Raw genomic sequence first — 22,767 nt, 5'->3', positions numbered from 1 at the left:
GGGTCCTTGAAAAATCCATGCTGTGTCATGGGGTTAGGCTGCCCTATAGTGTATGTACCCCAGCCACTGTCTTTGTTTACAACTCCCCTGCTGTAGAATAGCTGGGGATGGTTGCTTAACGCCTGGCTGGGTGTTGATCCCTCTTCTGATATCTCTGAGGAGCTGTTCTAAGGGGTTTCCCTGACTCCCAATATATTTCAGTAACCAACCTACTGCAAAATCTCATAACTTCATACACGGCGAGGCTGCATGCATTTCAACAGGACAGTAATGCTCAACAAAACCTATCGTCCTCCTATAACAGTGGTGACTATGTGGGTACAGGGGGAAACGTGGGGTATGTCACACCCTTGAAACAGAAATCCTCGGTGAGAATACAACAGATTTACCAATTGCTAAAAATGCAGCCGTGAAAGCCACAGAGCTGTGCCAGCGTCTCCGTAAACCACCGAGCCTGGTGACAGCTGCTGCCGGATACTTTTCTTCACGGGCCATACGCAGAGCTAGGGAGCATTTTCCTTCAGGCCACTTTGTTTTCCTCTAGCAGCATAAGAGGGCCTTAAAGTGGGAGCCAGTTCTGTTTCCAGTTGTTATGTATTTATTAATATATTTGTCAGTCATATTTTTGCCCGAGTAAAGTTGGAGGAAGAGGCTCTGGATTCAGCCTGTAGATTTCTGCATTCGTCAGAGCTGGAAATTACCCCGGGGTTTGACACAGCTCCTGATGGGGTCTCCTGCTTCCAGTGAGATCCTCTGAGCATCCCCACCCTGCCTGTTTCACCCAAGGAAACTTACGATTCCTTCTCAGCTCCCAGCTCAGGCTCAGAGGAAGGCTGGTTCACTGGGCTTTGGGAGACATGTGTTTGCTTCCCTGATCTTACTTGCTATGTTCTCCTGGGCAAGTCCCTTGGGCCCAGATCCTCAAAGCTATTTAGGCTCCTAACTCCCACTGGATGTCAGGAGCCTATATACCTTTGAGGGTCTGGGCCTTCATCTCTCAGTGCCTCAGTTCTCTAGCTGTAAAATGGAGCTGGCGGGGTTGTTTCTGCCGTAGGGCCTGGGAGCCCCAGTCTGGATCAAGAGCCCCCGGTGCTAGGCGCTTTACAGACCCATGACAAGTGACATCATCCCAGGGGTGCTGGGAGGAAGGATACACTGAAGACAGTGAGGTGCAGATACTATGGAGATAGGGCCAGAGAACTGTGGCTACAGCTGCAATTTTCTTACGGCATGGTATCAAAACGTCATCACGCAGTCGTGGTAAGTTCAGTAGAAATCATGGGTTTGGAGGAAATGGTGAGTAAAGTCTCCCCACCCCAAACTCAGAGGGGGTCCCCCAAAATCAGAGGCCCAGCATCTTTGTCCTTCCTTCCTCCTTCGCAGCTACCTGCTCCTGGAGAGTGAGCCTGCCCCACACACACCCCACAGAGGCAGCTCCTGTTCTGTGGGGCTGGGCCCAACTTCCTGTTCTGGGCGTTGCAGCCCCATGTGCTGGGTCGCGATGCCACTGGCTCAGATTTGGTCTGGCCACCCCTGTGTCATGACTGTGCCAAACCGGAGCTGTGCTGCAAGCCCGGGCACCAGGTCACCATGCCCAGGACTTGAGCCCAGCCCCATGGGACAGGAGCCCCCATTGCGGAGCGAGGGCAGGGCTCCAACACCCACCCACCCCACCGCGCTTCTCCTCCTCACCAGGCCAGTGGCCCACCTAGAAAGTCACGGACACAGAGCCCTGGTATCCATGAAACGTTTGCCCCCGTGATAAACCCGCAGCCCCAATTCCGATGGATGGACCTGTCTGTGCCCAAACCTCCTCCTCCACCCCCTGCCATCGCGTCTGTTCATTTCCAGGCCCCTCGCTGTCCTACTGCGCCGTGAAGGGGATTCTTCTGCTCCTGGCCTTGGGGGCCATGGTCACCATGATGGCAGCGACTCACGTCCTAACCAGAGATGGGCAGGACAGGATGAAAAGGGAGAGCGGCTGGTGGTGGACAAGAGGAGCCCAGTCTTGGGGGATAGTTGCATTAACCCTTAAAAACCCTAGCATTGGCTCTTCTTGGCACCGGCTCTGAAGATACTGACGGGCTGTAGGGCACCCAGTGCTGATGATGGGAGTGCGGGACTGGACAGAGAACAGAGCACCCCTGCGGAGGACAACTCACCTAAGGAAATGAACTCCCTAGCTATGCTGCTGAAGGAAAACAAAGCGGCCTGAAGGAAAATGCGAATCAGGCTTCAAGTTTGTTTATACTGAGGAATATCTACCTGTGGCTGGGGAGTCGCACAACGGTTTGACATCTACGGTGTCTGCATCCCAGCTGGCTCGGTTACTAGCATTACATCGGTAGATGGCGTCACTGCTGTCTGCATTAATCACTACGTGCAGCAGGGATTGGTGCCCAAGGAGCTGATGGTCCCTGTCAGATGGGATCCGGGACGTGCCTTGGGACCAGCTGAAGGTGACTCTTTCAGCGCCAGGCACCGAGCAGGACAGGGTAACGTAGCACTGGCCGAGCTCCTGGTGGGCAGAGAGCACCGTGAGGTTTGGCTGCCAGACTCGGTCTGAAAGGAGAGACCCTGGTGAGAGATGCTGAGGAAGGCGGTTGCCGTCAGTGACACACACTAGGGAAAAACGTGATCTTTGCTACTCATCAAACACAGAGACATGGAACTTTGTGATGTTAACTCGGCCTCCTCCAGGGTCAACTTCCAAGGTATAGAGGCCACTGTCTGACTTCTTAACGGGATCGATCTGCAGTGAGAGGTTCTCAGGGTGGAAAGCGACTGTGTTGATAAAATGTGGGGATGACCCAAGGTCAGGGGGTTCCCCTTTATTAAATGTTACAATCCGATACGTCTCTGCTGAGTCTAGTGTGACCTTCCAGGTGATTCCTGCCCAAGGCTCCGGCAATTTCACTGGTTGTAACTGGACAGAATCCCCTGCAATTGCAGCCACTTCCATTTCTTTACATCCTGGGGATTCAAAAATACAAGGAGCAGGTGAGTGAAGGGTTAACTGTTTCCTGAGCTCATCAGTAAAACATGGGCTAAAACAAGACCATTCTTAGCCTGGTTTCAGGTGAATGTAGAGTTGCTCAGAGGCGCTGGGTAGATAGGCCTGGAGAAGGAGGGCTCTGTTTATCCACAGAACAAACGTGGCACAGGTGCTATGAGCCTCCCACAAACCTGACATGAGGCAACCCCTTCTGGGGTGAGAAGGGACATCTGTATTCAGATACCGTGTCACGCTCTCGGAATTGTGCCATAGCTGGAATTAAATTAATAATCCCTAGCGCTCGTATATCCCCTGTTATCAGTAACTCTCAAAACAATTTACAAAGAAGCTAAAAGAGCCATCTTTCTATCTTTCAGATGGGGAAACTGAGGCAAAAAATGGTCACCCAGTCAGGAATAGAACTCTAGGAAGCACTGGACTGGCACCAGGAGACTTAAGGTACTTTATTGGCCAGGTGCAGCTCTGTATTTAAATATTAGACTAATGGGCCTTAATTCTAATCTGCAATGTGTCTACCAGTAATTTGCACCCATTTTTAGGTCCTTTCACATGGTGGGCCCTTCGTGTGACTGAGCCTCAGGCCCAGAAAATTCAAAGTTAAGATTTCCAGAGGGAACGTACTTTTCTTCCAAACCAAAGTGTTTTTAATGATTATATTTGTTATTTACCTTATTATTCATGATGGGCCAAATCTTGCTCCCATTTACACTCTGATGTAAATCTGGAGTAACCCTTCAATGAACCATTTCATGTTTATGTTGGTGTAAATGTGAGCAGAATGTGAGCCAATATTTGCAGTATGGATGAGACATTGTTCTTGGGGAAATTATCGATGAATTTCTTGACTTTGGGTCTGGGAATCCTCAATTTCATTAATAACAAGTGTTTTCCAATCCTCATGGAAGCATGGCAGTATTTGTTAAGCATAGTCTGTTTCCCCTCGGAACTATGTAAACCATCATTTCATTTTTCTCCAGTTCCATGTCTTCCAGCTCCAACTTCATCTTGACTGATCTGAAACTATTCTTATTAAAAAGAAAAGGAGTACTTGTGGCACCTTAGATGCATCCGATGCATCGGATGCATCGGATGCATCCGATGAAGTGAGTTGTAGCTCACGAAAGCTTATGCTCTAATAAATTTGTTAGTCTCTAAGGTGCCACAAGTACTCCTTTTCTTTTTGCGAATACAGACTAACACGGCTGCTACTCTGAAACCTATTCTTATTAGTATTCAGTTTTTGATTTTTTCTTTCAATATTCTTTTTAATTAGGAGAATATTTATTCAATGGGGACAAGAAATATAATTATTTTAGATATTTCCCCAAAATGACAAACCAATTCTAGCAGGAACCTTGGCCTTTTTCCAAAAAACCTGAATATTTAAAAAAAAAATACAATTTTTGGAAATTTTGACACAGAAAATATTAAGCAAAACTGTCGAGTGCGTTGGTGGTTCTGTGAACTTTTTTTTTCCTTCATTTTCATTCTTTTTTTCCTCAACATGTCAAAATGGGATTTCTCTCTGGAAAGAAAACACTTTCCAAAATTACAAAATAAAAATAAAAGTAAATCATCTCTTGAGGTACAGACATAATTTAAATTAATGTAAATTCATTCATTTAATGAATTCCGTGGCACATCCACAAAAATGTGATGGGAGAAAAATTGAATGGTCAAGTTTTCAAATTTGCTGAAATTTCTGCAAACTTTTTTTTAATCAGGTCTAGTTGTAATTTGATAAACGTATGAAATTATTGTTAATTATTATTATGTATTATAATAACTATGTTGCAGCAGTTCCTCGGGGCCCCACTCAGGGCTCTGGCTGCAGATCAGACGTGGGGGAGAGAGACCAGGGAGCAGTAGGAGGCTCTTATGCTTCTTTGTGGTGTCACCACTAGATGGGGACAAAGACCCGCACTGAGCGAGAGACGCTTACAAGCTTTTAAAGGTTTCAGAGTAGCAGCCGTGTTAGTCTGTATTCGCAAAAAGAAAAGGAGGACTTGTGGCACCTTAGAGACTAACAAATTTATTAGAGCATAAGCTTTCGTGAGCTACAGCTCACTTCATCGGATGCATTTGGTGGAAAAAACAGAGGTTTTTCTGCACAGACTCCAAGGCGACTGACGATCTTATCACAACCCCTTGAATGGCTGATTGTGTCTGACTGTCTCCAAGCACACCTCTCTCTTTCTCTCTCTCTCTCTCAGCCTCAGGGTCCTTGGGAACCTTGGGTCTTGCTGCAAACACTCTAGCAGGGGGAATGACTGCAGGCACAGAAATATTCTTGTCAATTTTCAGAGTAGCAGCCGTGTTAGTCTGTATTCGCAAAAAGAAAAGGAGTACTTGTGGCACCTTAGAGACTAACAAATTTATTAGAGCATAAGCTTTCGTGAGCTATGCATCCGATGAAGTGAGCTGTAGCTCACGAAAGCTTATGCTCTAATAAATTTGTTAGTCTCTAAGGTGCCACAAGTCCTCCTTTTCTTTATTCTTGTCAATGTCTCCCCGTAGCAAATGATCTGCCAGGCGCTTTAGCAGCCGGGTTCCTGATGTGATGGGAACCTCAAAGGGCTGAGAAATGTAACTAGCATCTCAGGATCCTGCCCCAACCTCTCCGTAGCCCTTAAGTAGGCAGGAGAGGGGAGCTTGGGCCCTTCCTAGGCCTGGTAGTTGCTGGCAGTATCTGGAACAACGTTTCTGTGTTTTTCAGCATCCCCACCAGTGATAACGTCTGGGGCCAGGGCGTACATGGGCAGAAGCAAAAATAAACAGGCTGAGAAGATTCTGGGCCTGATTCTCCATCACTCTGCACCTTGCAGGGCTATTTCCCCCAGTGCAAAGCGAGTGTGAAATGCTGCCATTGCGAACCGGGGACATTTCATACCCAGGGCAATGGAAGATCAGCCCTTTCTGGGGCTCCATTCCCCAGCGGGCTTGGAACATCTCAGCTGTCACTTGTATCGACTGAGAGAATCAGTCCGTGCCATCTCAGCCCCATTACTCTCACCGGTGAGTCGCATCAGCCATTCAGCTTCCAACCCCTCCACCCTCCCCTCCTGAGCTGGGCTCTCTCTTTCTCTGTCCCGCTCCAGTGGCCTGTGTAGTTTAGTGGCCCTGCTGCGGCTCTGTTTGCAGGTCACGCTCACAGCGTCATTGGCCCCCGGCAGTCCCTGTGCAGGGGGTGGGGAGCAGGCATCGGGAAGCACTAATCCATGCGGACCCTCCTGAGTAGCCACCTGCAGCCACCAGGAGAGCAGTGATAACCCTGCCCTTGCCCACCACCCTGCTACCCCTAGGGACAAGGGCTCAGTGCATCCCCTGCTGCAACATGTTCACCTTGCTGGAGTCCCTCTCTGTCCTCCCCCCAACACTGTGCCCCTGACTCCTCTTTTTCCCTCCCCCAAGTCCTCCTGTCTCCCTGCCCCAGAGACCCCCATTGTTCTGTGCTTCTCCTTTCGTTATCCCAATCCCCCCTCCATCTCTTTCCCTCCCAATGTCATCTCTGCCCCCTGCTACTGGGGGATGCGCACCCCAAACCCAGGACTCTTCAGGGTCTGCCTACCCCTCTCCCAGCCACCCTGGACTCTTCAGGGTCTGGGCAGATTCCCACTGGTCTATCCTGCAGCTGCTGGAGGGGATGATGGGGACCCAAGCACAGTTGATGCTGTCACTGGTGGTTTCTTGCTCTCGAATTCAGACAGATCACTCACCGCCACGCTGTAAAACCAGCAGAAGCAAGAGACAAGAAGGCCGTAGAGCCCCCTCCATCCTGACAGCAAGGGGCAGGCAGAGCGGGTGGCTGCCAGTCCAGATAACGGTTGTCCTGACCGAACAGACCCAGAGCCAGAGCTGGATGGCCGGCAGAGTCTGGCTGAGTGGCCGATCCGTGATGGTGCCGAGGGCCTGCAGAGAAATGACCCGCTCCACAGCTCTTCAACTTCCCCTGGAGATGCTCTTTCCTTTTGTGGTAACCTGCGCAGGGAGCTCAAAGCAGCCCAGGGCGCTGGGTTGGGGAAGGCTCCTCTTCCTGGCCTTGCTCAGGGCTGAGGGATGGCAGGTGGGTCTGAAACCGACACGGCTCCTTCTGCCTTTGATGGTTCTGTCTGTTTCATCGCAGAGCCTGTCACGAGAGCTGTGTCAGGTACAAGAAATACAAAATGAAAGGGCAGCAGGGAGCCCCCTAACAATATCTGAGCTCACCGTCGTCTACTGCCACACCAGCGTCTGTCGGCGGGTTGGCAGCCACCCTCCATTATGTAACCTCCCTTCCCTCCCTATGCGGGGATAATGCAAATGGAAGCAGATGTCTATAAACCAAACAAGGTGTGTTGATGTAGGGGAAACTGAGGTACATAATGGGAGTGGGAAGATGCACAAACATGAACTGAAACTCATTTGCTTTACAGGGACAGTAACTCAGTGAATGTGTGGCCTGAAGCCAAGGCCCCAACTAGTCCCACGTGGAGTAGAAGGGACGTATAACAGACACTGTCACCCTTCTGAGGGGTGCTCAGGACCTCAGGATGAGCAGCCCCTAAGTGAGGTAACTGCTGGCCTTAGATAGGTTCTCTGGGGCCAAGCCCCGTAGAATCCCCGGGTCAATCCGGTCCGAACTGGTCCTTGTTTACCACGGGTGCCACCACTGACCGTGGAAACACTCCAACTGCCCTTCTAGTCACGTGACCAAATCCTCCATGTTGGGTCGTGTAGTGGGGCGGCTGCCCCACACCCGGAGAGCAGGGGTTAAAAGCAGCCCCAGCTGTGGCCAGCTCAGTTAGGGCCCAGCTGGCCCTGAGAAGAGGGCTGGGGGCTGGGAGCAGGAGAGAAGCCTCACTCTAGCCCTGGAGGGAGAAGGGCTAGCTGCCTGGGAGGAGGGCCCCTGAACTGGAGCAGGGCTGGGCAATAGGGCTGCAGAGATACAGCCGGGGAATAGGCAAAGGCAGCAGGGCCTAACCCCCTTGTCAGTGACGAGTGGCCATTACACTGCAGTCTGCCCCGGTGAGCGGGGGCTAGATGATGACGGGCAGTAGCCACTGAGGCAAGGTGGGTTTAGAGGGTTGGGGGTTCCCCTGGGAGGGGAGATCCAGAGTGTGGGGGTACTGCGGGGCAGAACCCCGAGGTAAAGGGCAGTGGGGTCCAGGAGGGACACTGGGCCAGCGGCAGGCGAGACACCCGCCGGCAGAAGGTGCCCCGAAGGCTGAAAGAGCTAATGCCCAAGATGACCAGCAGGACGCTGACCGAGCCTGGGCCCATGTGGCCAGCCCCTGGCTTCCCCTTGCAGGTCTCCCTGCTCGCTGACCGCTCCCAGCCCCGCTCCACTGATGCGATCGGAACGAGCTGCCACGGCTGCAGGTCTGAAGCTGCAGGGGCCGTTAGCAGCTGGTGCCAACCTAGCAAATCAGTCCAGCTCAGAGCAGCCCCCGGGCTGGCAGGGCACAGCAGGCCGACCTCCACCCCAGAGCTGCTAGAGCTGCACGCTCAGAAACCAGGACCCTCCACACAAATGATGTAACAAGCTGATTTGCATATTTGCTGACTATGCATCACCTCATTTGCATAACTCCCCCACTGCCAAAGATCCTTCCCGTGCCCTTCCTCCCTCTGTGGTCCTCCCCCTCCTTGGTATCCCTGTATCCTCCCATCCCTGTTTTTTTTCCTGTGTCCCCTTGCTCTCTGCCTGGCTCCTCCCCCCACAGGCCCTCTCTTGCTTCTCCCCTTTCCAGTTAAGTTTCCCTAAGTCCCTGCTCCATGGTAAAAATGTGTCTTCCCCAATTCCCCCCCAGCCTGGTCAGTGAGAGTCGGTCAGCATGGAAATCTAAGCTCATCTGAATGTCCACCGGCAGGGAGAGCATTTGGAGTAGCATTAAGAGGACAGCAGAGTAAAGTAAAGGGAACCAATTCCCAATGGGCCCCTGCACCTTCCTCTCTCCCCCGCCTCCCCCCTTCCACTGGTTACACCCATCACTGGGTGAGTGGTTTGCTTGTGTCTCTGGGCTCTGGTTTGTGCTAGTAGAAATGGCTTTTCTAAATGGCTGTTCACAGCCCTTCCCTGATCCATGAGGTGGGCTGGCTAGTATCACCCCAGCTGGGTTCACATACCCTAAAACACTTCCATGGATTTCTGGATGCTTCATTTTCCTCATCTGCCCCACTGTAGTGTTTTCATTGGTAGTCTGATTTCCTCTCTCGTGACTGGTATGCAGAGGGGCCACTGCAGACATACGATCCCAACATACTTTTCTAAGTTTGTTGGCATTTTGCTCCCCATGGAAATGGAGCATCCTCTGGGGTGGAATGGGCCAGTTGTTTAATGGCCACTCTGCACCAGTAAATAGTGTTTAGAGTGGAGGAAATATCCACTGCATCCAGTTAAACTGGAGGGGAATTCAGGGCATCAATGTAATTCACCCAGGACATCACCAGGCTAACACCTTGACTGTAGCAAAGTGCCCTGGGATCCTTAGACAGGACCACGCCCTCTCCCCACGAAACAGAAATCCTTGGTGAGAACACGACAGATTTACTGATTGCTAAAAATGCAGCAGTGAAACCATGGAGTTTTGCTAGCGTCAGTGTAAACCACCAAGTCCGATGACAGCTGCTGCCTGAGCCCTTTCTTCACAGGCTGTACACAGAGCTTGGGAGCAACATTCACTTCCTTGGGTGAGTCGAACCCGCAGAGGGTGCTCTGTTCTCTGTCTTGTCCCCCACCCCCACCATCAACACGGAGTGCCCCTACAGCCAGTCAGTATCTAGAGAGCCAATGTTGGATGGTGCCAAAGATCGCCCTAGCATTTGCTCTTCACCGGAGAAGCTTGTCTACATGGTAATTTATTCTGGAATAGCTGTTCCTGATTAACTCCACATATGGCTGCTCTTATTCTAGAATTAGAGTGTCTTATTCCTGATTATCTTAATCCATTTAGGAAGTGCATTAAACTAATGTGCTTTAAATTCACACCCTATCTTATTCCAAATGAACTTTCATGTGTAGACAATCCTAAAAAGGACAGGTTTCAGAGTAGCAGCCGTGTTAATCTGTATTCGCAAAAAGAAAAGGAATACATCGGATGCATCCGATGAAGTGAGCTGTAGCTCACGAAAGCTTATGCTCAAATAAATTTGTTAGTCTCTAAGGTGCCACAAGTCCTCCTTTTCTTTTTGCTAAAAAGGACTGTAATCCTCAATGCTCACCAAACGCAGAGACACAGAACTCTGTAATGTCATCATGGCCTGATCCATTGTCAATGTAGAGGAAATAGAAGGTGCTGAATGACTCCTTAAAAGGACCAATCAGCCATGAGAGAGTCTCTGGGTGAAAGCGACTCTGCTGGTAAAGCGAGGGTTTGTAAGCGCGCACCTTCCCTCCTTGCGAAAGTCAGAAGCCAAAATTCCTCTGCCGAATCCAGTGAGAACTTCCCCGTGACTTCTCCATGGGTCTTTGGCCTCTTAGCTAGTTGTAACAGGACTGAGCCCTCTGCAATTGCAGCCATTTCCATTACTTTGCGACCTGATGGTCCACAAATACCAGGAGCCAGGTGGTGGTTGAAGGGTTAACGGATTGCAGAGGTTGTCAGGGAAGTGTGGGATAAAATGGGAACATGTCAATAGCCTGGAATTTAAAACCAGGGAGAGGTGTTCGTTAGCCCTGGAGAAGGAAGTCTCAGTTTATCAATGGAAAAGGTAGCATGAACATCCCACAAACCTGACTGAGTGACCCACTGACTTCAGTGCATAAGGTTAGGCATTTGGTTAGGGGGCTTGCTGGACTGGGGCCAGAGGGCTCATCCCCTTTACAGGATGGAGCCCTTAGTCTCTCCCACATCTACAGACCCCGATCTACTGATGTGTAAGGGAGGCTAAGTGCATATGTAACTTACTTGGAGCCCTTTAAATAGCCCCCATCCCTGATTTAATGCACGTCCTCTGTTGCCTTGTCCTGTAAGCAGAGGTGAAAGTAAGTCGGTATGGTGTACTGGTAAGAAAGTGCCCGTCGGTACACAGCCAACTGTACCGGCAGGGCTGCTCATGGGCGGGGGGCAAAAGGGGCAGCCCAGAGCCGTCCCCCAATCTTGCCCGGGACCTGAGTACCCATAAGTCCGCTAAGTTACTTTCACCCCTGCCTGTAAGTGGCAGTCCCGGACACAGGAGGAGGTGTTAAGTAAGTGCTAAATGGGGTTATGAATGTCAGCAAGGGAATGGGTCTAGTTTATAGCCCCTTCAGACACAGGGCCCTACATCTTGCATGGTTTGGCCTGTAGGATGCAGAGAGACACTGACCAGCAGGCATATGCTGTGGTGGGGAAAATCCCACCCATTGTGGCTTTATACTTCCTTTCTCCAGTCTATTTTCCCCTGTGGTCCAGCACACAGTGAGCAGGTGTGATCATCACAAGAAGTGTGAAACTGCATGGGGAAAAAACTCAGACTTTTTTTTTTAAAGTGAGAATATTAGCTGTATAAAAATTGGGGGAGGGGTTGAGGACACTTGAATCTGCCTAAACAGGCGATGGGGGTTGATCAGGGAATGGGATGCCTGGAATAGTCACTAAAGGCCTGCTCCTGCCCTACTGAAGTGAATGGGAACTCGGCCATTGACATCAGGGGTCCGGGACCCAGCCCAGTAAAACCGGCTGCATGGGCTTAATTGTATGCATGTGAGCAGTCTCATTGCAGTGCACTGAGCTCCGTGCAGAGGCTGGTGCAGAGTGAAATCACTGAGCTATGACACTCTGCACCAGCTAAAATCCTCCTCCCTGCCATACGTAAAGTTCAGTGTGTGCGTAAGTCTTTTCGGGATCGGGGCCTCTGCGGGGGACTGAAACGATGGTGCCACTGGAGGTGAAAGGCCCCGCTCTGCTCTACACACTCTTGCTCCAAAACATTCTCCATCAGGGGCAACAGAATGAATTCTCATTCGGTCGGGGTTTGGTAGGTGGTAGCATGGGCCGGCTGAATGGGATTTGGGACTCCTGGGTTCTGTTCCCGGCTCTGCCATGGACCCGCTGAGTGTGTTGGGTCAAGCCACTGCCTGTCTCTGTGCCTCAGTTTCCCCATCTGTAAAATAAGAAAATGCTACTTACCTTGGGCCCTGAGCCTTTGGAAACCGGGTCTATAATAGCCTGAATTTATCAGCCTTCAAACCACGCTGGAAGACCTATCTTGCCCATAAGAGGATGAGGGATCGCTAGCAGTGGTGGAGATTCTGGGCAGGTAAATTAATTTCATGTTATTACCTATGCTGTCACTGGGTTATATCATTTGATCTTTGGTCTGTTTATAAATGATATGTGTATTTTAAGATAGTTATGGGAGCCCAGAGTATCACACTCTTCTATTACAGGGAAGTAAAAACTGCAATAAATACATTAAAGGAGCTTTCTTGGTAAAGTATTTTGGGGTTTGCAACTGAAAAACCCTGTTACAATGGGAAGTGCTTTCTTCCCCAACTCTTCGCAAGTCACATCTCCCCTCCTACTGGAACTAGTTCTTCCCCATTGCTGCTCCCGGAGCTTTTTTTAGTCACTTCTCTTGCAAACTCTGCCTGGATTGGAAGCGGCGAGCAGCAAAGCGCTTGCAAACAGCACTGCTTGGTTTGGTTTCCAGGCTGTGTGCTGGGGCCTCTTAAAGGAAGCCGGGAGGATATGGTACGTAGGCTTTTGTGAGAAGAGCGGTCACTGTTCTGTTGTGAAATGACAGGGCTCGCTGCAGAGAAACCACACGGAGCAGAGGAAATTGGTGACCAACAGTCTCGAAGGAGTCTCTTTACTGTCACTCACTGTCAGAAATTTGCTTCCTCTGTCATCTTGGGGTGTCAAGAGCAGGGAGGGCAACATGAAATATTCCAGCTATTAACAACGACCGGTGCAGCTGATTCTCTCTTCTGGAACCAGATCATGAGGCTCTCCTTGTGCCTGCTGCTTTTCTCTATGGTACATGGTGGAGGTATGCAGTGTTAATTTTACAACAGGTTCGAGGGAACCCTGTTAACTCACCAGTCATGTCACCAAGTCTGTGCAACAGACTGGAGTGGGGACTACATGGCTCGAGCTCAGTTGTAGGCTGCAGAACTCTTCACCTTGAGGCTGCCAGCTTGGTGGCCATGCAATAAGCTTTGGGGGGGGGGTCCTCAGTCCCAAACGGACAAGCCTCCTTGGCACAAAACAGCCACTGAAGCTGGGTCTGGTTATCTCCCGTGTTGGCATCTCAGCAGAACAGTCAAGGGCCAAAGACATGGCTCCCCTCCCTCAGCCCCAGAGCAGGAGAGGGGGAAATGGACAGTAAGGGGGAAAAGGGTCTGGTCTTTTAGCTTGATGGTGGAGCAGTGCAAAGGGAATGGGAGTGCAAGCAAAAAACTGGCCCTTTGCATCTTAATTTTCTTTATAGCGCTACAATGAACCATGGGGATAATTACAGAGCAGCAGCTGGGCAAAGAGCAAATTGTGGGCATTGACTTTAACCCCATTCTCAAGGGTGATAGAGAGAGAATCTATTATACATCTATAACAATTCCAGAAGTGTGTCCTCAGGTGGGGTAAATCAGCATAGCTGTATTTACGTCAGTGGAATGATGCCGATTTACACGCGGGGAGAATCTGGCTTCTTGGTTTAGCTAAGCTCTGCCGTAGGCCTGAAATGCACCATTTGCAAACACGTATATAGAAAAACAGCTGCCTGAATGTTTGAAAACAGCAGCTAATCAGAAGGTGCACCCAGGTTCATTCGAAACTGCGAGTTGAGTTTGGCAAGTTGTTTGCGCTTGGGTTTTCACACCGCTGAAACAGCTCTGCAGTGGAATAACCGACTTGAATTGCACAGACAGAACAACTTTCTTAAACTCTGGGGACAACGCTGGTGATAAAGTCACTGGCCTAAATCTTCCCAAGTGACGAGTGATTGGGATGTTTTAATTTCAAGAGCCTTCAAGGGATCTGTCCAGAGCAAGCATCCTCTGAAACCCAGCTCCCTTTGAGGGGTCTCGAGTCGGGCACCCACAAACGGAGACACCAGGGATAGCCCCTCACTCATAAAATTCAGGCTGATTCGTATCATGCTGTAAGCTCACCTGGGGCTCTGCACACTATTTTGTGTCATGGCCACTGAGGGGAACGTTTTCAAAAGCACCTAAATCCCACTGGCTTTCAATAAGACATAAGGACCAGATTTTCAAAGCTGTTTAGGTGCCTAAAGATGCAGAGAGGTGCCTAGAAGAATTTTCAAAATCACCCTGGCACCTAACTCACTTAGGCACTTAGGTGCTTTTGAAAATCCCACTAGGGCACCTCAGCACTTATGGGAATTGGATGCCTAGGGGGATTTTCAAAGTCATTGTGGTACCTAGCTGTATCTTTAGGTACCTAAATATATTGGAGATATGACCCTAAGTGCCTAAAGTCATTTTTGAAAATGGGACCTAGGTTCCTAACTCACTTGAGTGCTTTGGAAAATGTTACCCTGAGTCTATTTGTGTTGCAACATTTTTGGAAAATTCTGCCTTGTGTTCTAGCTCCCCCTTGAAACGAGGCTGTCTGTAGGCTCCTAGGGCACTGTTTACCCATCTGGGATAATGCCTATTTACTTCAACAGCAAGATGCGGCCAGTGCTTTATACTCTGGGGTGATTTGGGTGGGTGGGCTGGCAAAAGATAGGCTGCAGGCATGACTCCAAAGTGGACTGATCTCTGAAGACTGGGTGGTGTAGCCGGCTGGTATGGGATCGCAGAACCTTTCCCTGGTTCAGATCCGGTGCAGGTCTGTAATGACAGACAGGTATCATCAGCTGGAAGCTGCTTGGTGGGCTGCACCATAGGAAATGCTCTCAGCCCACTTCTCAGAGTCCACATCACAGGGTTGTGCCCCAGTCCTTGTAGAGAGACCAAAGAGAGCCAGCAAACTCCACCATCCCTCTCAGTCCTTCAGGCTGATCCCTTTAGGGCAGGTCTGTGGGGGAACATGGGGGGAGCTTGCATTACCTCTGCTGAATCAGTTCTGTGGAAGCCTGTTCGATAGTCCTTCCATTGGATCAGGGCCTGGATTAACAGAGGATTTGGCAAATGATTCGAGTGAACAGATGTGGTTTAAACAACACCCTGTCAGCCAATTTCTTCTCCCAGTAACACCAGTGTGAATGGTGAAGTGACTCCGTGCATTGGATTTACATCAGTGTAAATAATGACAGGTTTCAGAGTAGCAGCCATGTTAGTCTGTATTCACAAAAAGAAAAAGAGTACTTGTGGCACCTTAGAGATTAACAAATTTATTTGAGCATAAGCTTTCGTGAGCCGATGAAGTGAGCTGTAGCTCACAAAAGCTTATGCTCAAATAAATTTGTTAGTCTCTAAGGTGCCACAAGTCCTCCTTTTCTATCAGTGTAAATAGGAGTAGAATTCAGCCCAGTGTCTCTGTAATGTGTGTCTATTACTATGCTTTTTTCTGCACCAGGGTGCATTCTTTGGGGCTGTGCAGACAAATCAAAATGCCTTACCTTCTCTGAGCCAACGAGTTTAGTTACTAAAGTGGAGAACCTCAGCTGGGCCCAACTGAAATCACCTGAGGGATTTCCATGGAGCTGTGTCTACTGACACCCGCTGAGGATCTGGCCCTTAAAATATTAGACACAACACAAGGGAGAAGAACAGGATAATAGAGGAAGGGGAGCAAGACTGCAAAGACAAGATCTTGCGGTTATAATGGTTAGTTGTGTCCATTACATATGGTACCTACTATACATATTGTACGTACTATACATATACAGGGCACGGGGGCTCAATTCTCCTCTCATTTCCACCAGTTTTGCACTAGTCTGACTTCACAGGGGTTGTTCCCGATTCACACTGGTTTCAATGAGAAGCGAATCAGGCTGGATGTGATCCTCAGCAGCTGTTAATCCATTGAAGCCAGCAGTGCGATGCCAATTTACACCAGCTGAGGATCTAACTCACTGTCTTTAATCTGGTGTGTATATGAGTGTGTGTGTGTGATGGGGGGAGGGAGGAGAAATAAATCTAAAAAAGAACTGTTCAGTTCCAGAAACAGGACATATTTCGAAAAAGCCATGATTGGAAAAGGTTAACTATAGCCTGGCAAGGCAGCCCTTCCTCAGGTGATGAGTCCTTATGGAAGCAATCAGGATTAACAGAGGATCTGGCAAAAGATTAGAACAGAACCTTACTTGAAAACTGAATTCCCATTGGCCTGGCTGTTCACACCATCACACAAGTTGCAATTAAACAGCAACGGGTTGGGTTAGGATGGCCCCATGGGTAGGGCCCTACCAAATTCACAGTCAATTTTGGTCAATTTCACGGTCATAAGATTTAAAAAAAAATTAAATTTGATGATTTCACCTATTTAAATCTGAAATTTCACGGTGTTGTAATTGTAGGGGTCCTGACTCAAAAAGGAGTTTTTGGGGGTCACAAGGTTATTGTGGGGGGGGGGGTTGCGGTACTGCTACCCTGACGTCTGTGCTGCTGCTCGTGGCGGCGCTGCCTTCAGAGCCGGGCAGCTGGAAAGCTGCAGTTCCTGGCCAGGAGCCCAGCTCTGAAGGCAGCGCTGCCGCCAGCAGCAGTGCAGAAGTAGGGATGGCACAGTAGGGTATTGCCCCCCTCCCTTCAGTGCTGCTCCCTTCGGAGCTGGGGCCTTGGTCAGCCGCCATCACTTTCTGTCTGCCCAGCTCTGAAGGCAGCGCAGAAGTAAGGGTGGGTCAATACTGTGACCCCCCTAAAATAATCTTGCGACCCTCCCCTGCAACTCCCTTTTGGGTCAGGACCCTCAATTTGAGAAACCCTGGTCTCCCCTGTGAAATTTGGGCAGAAGATAAATATTCAACCTGGAGATATGCAGCTAATATATCTAGGGTGTTAACAAGAATCCCAACCAACTAAATGTCGTTAGTATTGGGTTTCCTTACTAACAAAGATCAATAGAATTGTGGACCGTACAAGAAGGTTTCTTAAAGTGGCTGCAAAGAGGGTCTCAGATTGTCGTGTCTAACAATTGGGAATATCCCTTTAAATCCAGGGGTACAGTGGAGTTGAAGAAATTAATCTTCCCCTTCCTTCCTTTCTCAGTCTTAGAATAGAATCTCAGGGTTGGAAGGGACCTCAGGAGGTCATCTAGTCCAATCCCCTGCTCAGAGCAGGACCAATTCCCAATTTTGGCCCAGATCCCTAAATGGCCCCCTCAAGGATTGAACTCACAACCCTGGGTTTAGCAGGCCAATGCTCAAACCACTGAGCTATCCCTCTCTTGATAGCTAGTCATTGTGGATAGCAGCCATTCCCCCCTGTCATTCAGGCCTGTAACCTAAGCATCATCTTCAACTCTGCAGATCGTCACATCCAGCCTGGGTCTGAATCTCACTGATTCTTCCCATAGATAGGGCCCTACCAAATTCACGGTCCATTGTGGTCAACTTCACAGTCATAGGATTTTTTTAAAACGTAAAATTCATGATTTCAGATATTTAAATCTGAAATTTCATGGTGGTGTAACTGTAGGGATCCTGACCCAAAATGGGGTTATGGGAAGGTCGCCAGTTTATTGTAGGGAGGGTCGCGATACTGCCACTTGCTGCAGGTGGTGGTGGTGGCACTGCCTTCATAGCTGGGCAGTTGGAGAGCGGCGAACGCGGCCAGTGGGAGCTGCGATCAGCCGAACCTTCAGACGCTGCAGGTAAACAAACAGGCCCGGCTCGCCAGCGGATTTCCTTGACGGGCCCCGTGCCAAAGCTTGCCGATCCCTGCTCTATATAAATCCTTGGTACGCCCACATCTTAAATAGTGTGTGCAGATGTGGTCGCCCCATCTCAAAAAAGATAGACTGGAATTGGAAAAGGTTCAAAAAAGCACAACAAAAATGATGAGGGGTACGGAACGGCTGCCGTACAAGGAGAGATTAATAAGACTGAGACTTTTCAGCTTGGCAAAGAGATGGCTAAGGGAAGGTACATGAAACTGCAAGCCCATTAGCAAGTATTTTTAATCCATCTATAAACTCAGGGGTTATACCATATGACTGGAGAATTGCTAACATAGTTCCTATTTTTAAGAAAGGGAAAAAAAAGTGATCCGGGTAACTACAGGCCTGTTAGTTTGCTATCTGTAGTATGCAAGGTCTTGGAAAAAAATTTGAAGGTGAAAGTAGTTAAGGAACTTGAGGTCAATGGTAATTGGGACAAAATACAACATGGTTTTACAAAAGGTAGATCATTCCAAACCAATCTGATCTCCTTCTTTGAGAAGGTAACAGATTTTTTAGACAAAGGAAACGCAGTGGATCTAATTTACCTTGCTTTCAATTAGGCATTTGATACGGTTCCACATGGGGAATTATTAGCTAAACTGGAAAAGATGGGGATCAATATGAAAATTGAAAGGTGGATAAGGAACTGGTTAAAGACTACAACAGGTCATACTGAAAGGTGAACTGTCAGACTGGAAGGAGGTTACTAGTAGAGTTCCTCAGGGATCGGTTTTGGGACCAATCTTATTTAATCTTTTTATTACTGACCTTGGAACAAAAAGTGGGAATGTGCTAACAAACTTTGCAGATGACACAAAGCTGGGAGGTATTGCCAATACAGAGAAGGACCGGGAGGATCATACAGGAAGATCTGGATGACCTTGTAAACTGGAGTAATAGTAATAGGATGAAATTTAATAGTGAAATGTGCAAGGTCATGCATTTAGGGATTAATAACAAGAATTTTTATTATAAGCTGGGGCACATCACTTGGAAGTAACAGAGGAGGAGAAGGACCTTGGAGTATTGGTTGTTCACAGGATGACTATGAGCTGCCAATGTGATATGGCCGTGAAGAAAGGTAATGCAGTCTTGGGATGCATCAGGCGAGGTATTTCCAGTGGAGATAAGGAGTATTAGTACCATTATACAAGGCACTGGTGAGACCTCATCTGGAATATTGTGTGCAGTTCTGGTCTCCCATGTTTAAGAAGGATGAATTCAAACTGGACAAGGTACAGGGAAGGGCTATTAGGATGATCTGGGGAATGGAAAACCTGTCTTATGAAAGGAGACTCAAAGAGCTTGGCTTGTTTAGCCTAAACAAAAGAAGGCTGAGGGGAGATATGATTGCTCTCTATAAATAAATCAGAGGGATAAATACCAGGGAGGGAGAGGAATTATTTAAACTCAGTACCAATGTGGACACAAGAACAAATGGATATAAATTGGCCATCAGGAAGTTTAGACTTGAAATTAGACGAAGGTTTCTAACCGTCGGAGGAGTGAAGTTCTGGAATGGCCTTGCAAGGGGAGCAGTGGGGGCAAAAGTCATATCTGGCTTCAAGACTAAGCTTGATAAGTTTGTGGAGGGGATGGTATGATGGGATAGCCTAATTGTGGCAATTAATTGATCTTTGACTATTAGCGGTAAATATGCCCAATGGCCTGTGATGGGATGTTAGATGGGGTGGGATCTGAGTTACTACAGAGAATTCTTTCCTGGGTGTCTGGCTGGTGAGTCTTGCCCACATGCTCAGGGTCTAGCTGATCGCCATATTTGGGGTTGGGAAGGAATTTTCCTCCCGCGCAGATTGGCAGAGGCCCTGGGGGGTTTTCACCTTCCTCTGCAGCGTGGGGCATGGATCACTTGCTGCAGGATTCTTTGTACCTTGAAGTCTTTAAACCATGATCTGAGGACTTCAATAGCTCAGACATAGGTTAGGGGTTTGTTACAGGAGTAGGTGGGTGAGATTCTGTGGCCTGAGTTGTGAGGAGGTCAGACTAGATGATCATAATGGTCCCTTCTTGCCTTAAAGTCTATGATTCTAGGTATGATTGAGGTCTATAAAATCATGACTGGTGTAGAGAAACTAGATAAGGAAGTGTTGTTTACTCCTTCTCATAACACAAGAACTAAGGGTCACAAAATGAAATTAATAGGCAGCAGGTTTAAAACAAATAAAAGGAAGTATTTCTTCACCCAACACACAGTCAACCTGTGGAACTCTTTGCCAGAGGATGTTGTGAAGGCCAAGACCATAACAGGGTTAAAAAAAGAACTAGATAAATTCATGGGGGCTGTTAGCCAGGATGGGCAGGGATGATGTCCCTAGCTTCTGTTTGCCAGAAGCTGGGAATGGATCACTTGATGATTGCCTGTTCTGTTCATTCCCTCTGGGGCACCTGGCATGGGCCACTGTCAGAAGATAGGATACTGGGCTAGATGGACCTTTGGTCTGACCCAGTAGGGCCATTCTTATGTTCTTATGGGTTGATGCAAAACAAAATATTTTTTCCCGTTGTGTTTAGTTTTTGGGTGTTTTGCTCTTTAAAAAAAAAGAAAGAGAAAATCTAGGTAAATTTCATTTTGAAAATGCCTCAATGAACCAATTTGACGCTTTCAATTTTTTCCCCCTTTTTTCACCAAAACTATTTGCCAAATTCAACCCATGGCAAAAAGTCAAAATCTTGAAAGTTTTTGCAAACAGCAAACCAAAACAAGAAAGTTGGTTTGGGTCAATCAGAATGCTTTGTTCTGATACGTTTTAAATGTTTTATTTTCAATTTTGACCAATTTTTATACTATAATTACCTTAAGTTTTGAAACAAAAAGTTTTTTCGAACCAGGAAACCGAAATGTTTCGTTTTGTCAAAATAGGGTGCAACAATGTAAAAAACTTACTTTTTCAAATTGAGAAATTTGTCAAAACCGTCACTTTCCCATGAACAGAATGGATTTGACAAAGTGACATTTTTTTTTAATGGGAAAATGTCTTGTCGCAAAATTCCCAATCAACTCTGCTAGAAACTTCTATTTTTTGCAAACTGGAAGGGGGGATTCTCACCTAATCACATGATTCTGGGAGCTAGGGCTTGAAGGAAAACACTAACTATCATGAGTTTCATAAAAAATTCCAAGAACTGGCAATGCTGTGAGTTACCCCGTCTTTCACTGCGAGTTACCCTGTCTTAGCACATTTGTCAAAGTATTCTAGTTCAATTCCAGGCAGTGAGCTATTTAGGTCCTCTGAAACCTGCAGGATTGGGGCCCCATTGTGCTGTATGAAAAGATTTTTAAAAAAGACAGACCCTGCCCCTGAAAGCTCCCAGTCTTGTCTATCCCCTTTCTCCAGTGGGTATTTTTTTCTTAGTAAATGGCACAAATCCTGTATTGATCTCCATTAGTGTTGACCTCTGCTCCTCCGGAGTGACTCCCTGCAGTCAGGAAAATGCCACCTGAGTACTGGGTTCGAGCAGAATCTGACATGGGATAGGACCCATAGGACTGAAATACATCTCTCTTCTGCAGTGGAAAGAGGACTCTGGAAAGCTGTATTGGCTGAAAGAAACCCACAGGTGATATTTGTCATGCTGTCTGGAGTGGCTCACGACCGTCAATGCTAACTTCAGGGCAGACTGTAAAGAACCAGGGCACAAACGCCAACTGGTTGTGGGTTCTATACTTAGATTTCACCAACCCAAGTAACACTTGTCAACTCCTCAGGCCCCAATCTTAATAGGGAGCCACAGACAGTCCCCTTGGGCACTCTGAACTATCTTACCACACAGGCAGACCTGCCTCTGTGATGGGTGGTCTGGTCTCTTACACTAAAAATCACAGCAATATTCAGGTAATGACCAGTCACTTACCCTAGGTCAGCCCAAAGACAACGCTTGTAACCAATCCTGTAACAACCTAACTAAAGGTTTGCTAACTAGGAAAAAGAAATGAGAGTTATTGACAAGGCTAAAGCAGATGAACATACACAAAGGGTAATAGAAGTGTCTGCAATAAGCAAACTTGTATGTCCTTTAGGGCTAACCCAAGCCAAGCAGCTCAGCACATCTCTCATTTATGTACAGGAATCTTTGCCGCTCAGAGTCCAGACAGCATAAAAAGATCAATTTCTTCTAAACAGGCATTTTTACTCCCTTCCCCCAGCATTCAAACTGTGATGGGACGTGTGGGCTTGCACATGTCTCCTCTTCAGGGGTGTGGGGGAAGCAAAATCAACAAAGGCTTTTATCCACAGTGGTTTGTCTGGTGTCTGTAGACCTTGTGGTGGTGGGGAGGAGAGAACCCTGCTTGTGGTAAACGAGCAGTTCACACTTAATATTGTTTCTCTCCTGACTGTGGGGGATCTACAGTCTCAGCAAACTTAGAGTTACAGAGCAAACATTGAACATCACCTTATGGCATGGGAGGTGGATATTATAAGTAGGATTAATACATGCAGATTCCTACAAGCATTCCATAAAGTCTGGACACATTCTTCTGACTCTGCTATCGATGGTAATAACATTAACACACAGGTGAGGCAGGCAAGTTTCCTGCGATGCATTTGTCAGCGTTCAGGGAGGCCTAGGGGCCTTGGCATGAGCTGGCACCTGGTCTGCCAGTGTCACAAGACTCATGAGCAGTGAATGAGATAGGCGCAGCAAGGGGCAAGCAAGCTGATGTGCTTTGGGGATGCACATGCAGAAGTATCAGGTCATGGAATGGAGAGGTGATTGTGTGTTTCTCGGTTGCTAGAATGTGCGGTTCAGTGAAATGCATCCGATGAAGTGAGCTGTAGCTCACGAAAGCTTATGCTCTAATAAATTTGTTAGTCTCTAAGGTGCCACAAGTACTCCTTTTCTTTTTGCGAATACAGACTAACACGGCTGCTACTCTGAAAACGGTTCAGTGTTGGATCATTCAGTACTGGAGAGTTTACAAAATGAAGGGAATTCACAGACAAGCAGCACAAATTATCCAGGGGCCAGAAAAACTCATTT

The 22,767-nt window shown here is 48.0% G+C and overlaps 2 protein-coding genes across 7 annotated transcripts in view; one reads left to right on the top strand and one right to left on the bottom strand.

Annotated features, from left to right (window-relative positions):
- Positions 1-2,230: 2,230 nt before the first annotated feature.
- LOC122457412 (natural killer cell receptor 2B4-like) lies at positions 2,231-12,668 on the bottom strand. The gene is made up of 4 exons (XM_043502208.1): positions 12,106-12,668; positions 6,733-7,142; positions 2,655-2,973; positions 2,231-2,564 (listed from the first exon to the last, which is right to left on the bottom strand). Exons 2-4 carry the CDS (start codon positions 6,788-6,790, stop codon positions 2,246-2,248), a joined length of 696 nt encoding a protein of 231 aa, XP_043358143.1. The 5' UTR covers positions 6,791-7,142; positions 12,106-12,668; the 3' UTR covers positions 2,231-2,245.
- Positions 12,617-22,767, top strand: part of LOC119847815 (natural killer cell receptor 2B4) — a 31,543-nt gene continuing 21,392 nt past the window's right edge. Inside the window, exon 1 of one of the 6 annotated variants that reach the window (XR_006276947.1) lies at positions 12,617-12,967. Coding sequence is in view for 3 of the 6 variants with exons in the window: in XM_043502200.1 (XP_043358135.1) it covers positions 12,715-12,967 (253 nt within the window). In the remaining 3 variants the exon portion in view is untranslated. Of the gene's footprint in view, positions 12,968-15,467; positions 15,714-22,767 lie in introns of those variants that run through there. The other 5 variants (XR_006276948.1, XM_043502200.1, XM_043502199.1 and 2 more) reach the window with 5 other exon arrangements.

The sequence above is a fragment of the Dermochelys coriacea genome, chromosome 24, assembly GCF_009764565.3.
Source record: "Dermochelys coriacea isolate rDerCor1 chromosome 24, rDerCor1.pri.v4, whole genome shotgun sequence".
In the NCBI taxonomy this organism is placed as follows: Eukaryota; Metazoa; Chordata; order Testudines; family Dermochelyidae; genus Dermochelys; species Dermochelys coriacea.
The sequence above is the reverse complement of the archived record's forward strand: the minus strand, read 5'-3'. Positions and strand labels throughout refer to the sequence as shown.

Bases quoted from the DNA above. Each gene is read 5' to 3' on its own strand.
- LOC122457412 (XM_043502208.1), bottom strand. From the start codon at position 6,790: ATGGAGGGGGCTCTACGGCCTTCTTGTCTCTTGCTTCTGCTGGTTTTA. The intron at 2,974-6,732 runs GTGAGTGATCTG...TTGAATCCCCAG, and splicing joins GCTGGTTTTACAGCGTGGCG to GATGTAAAGAAATGGAAGTG. The intron at 2,565-2,654 runs TGATGAGTAGCA...GTCTCTCCTTTC, and splicing joins AAGTTCCATGTCTCTGTGTT to AGACCGAGTCTGGCAGCCAA.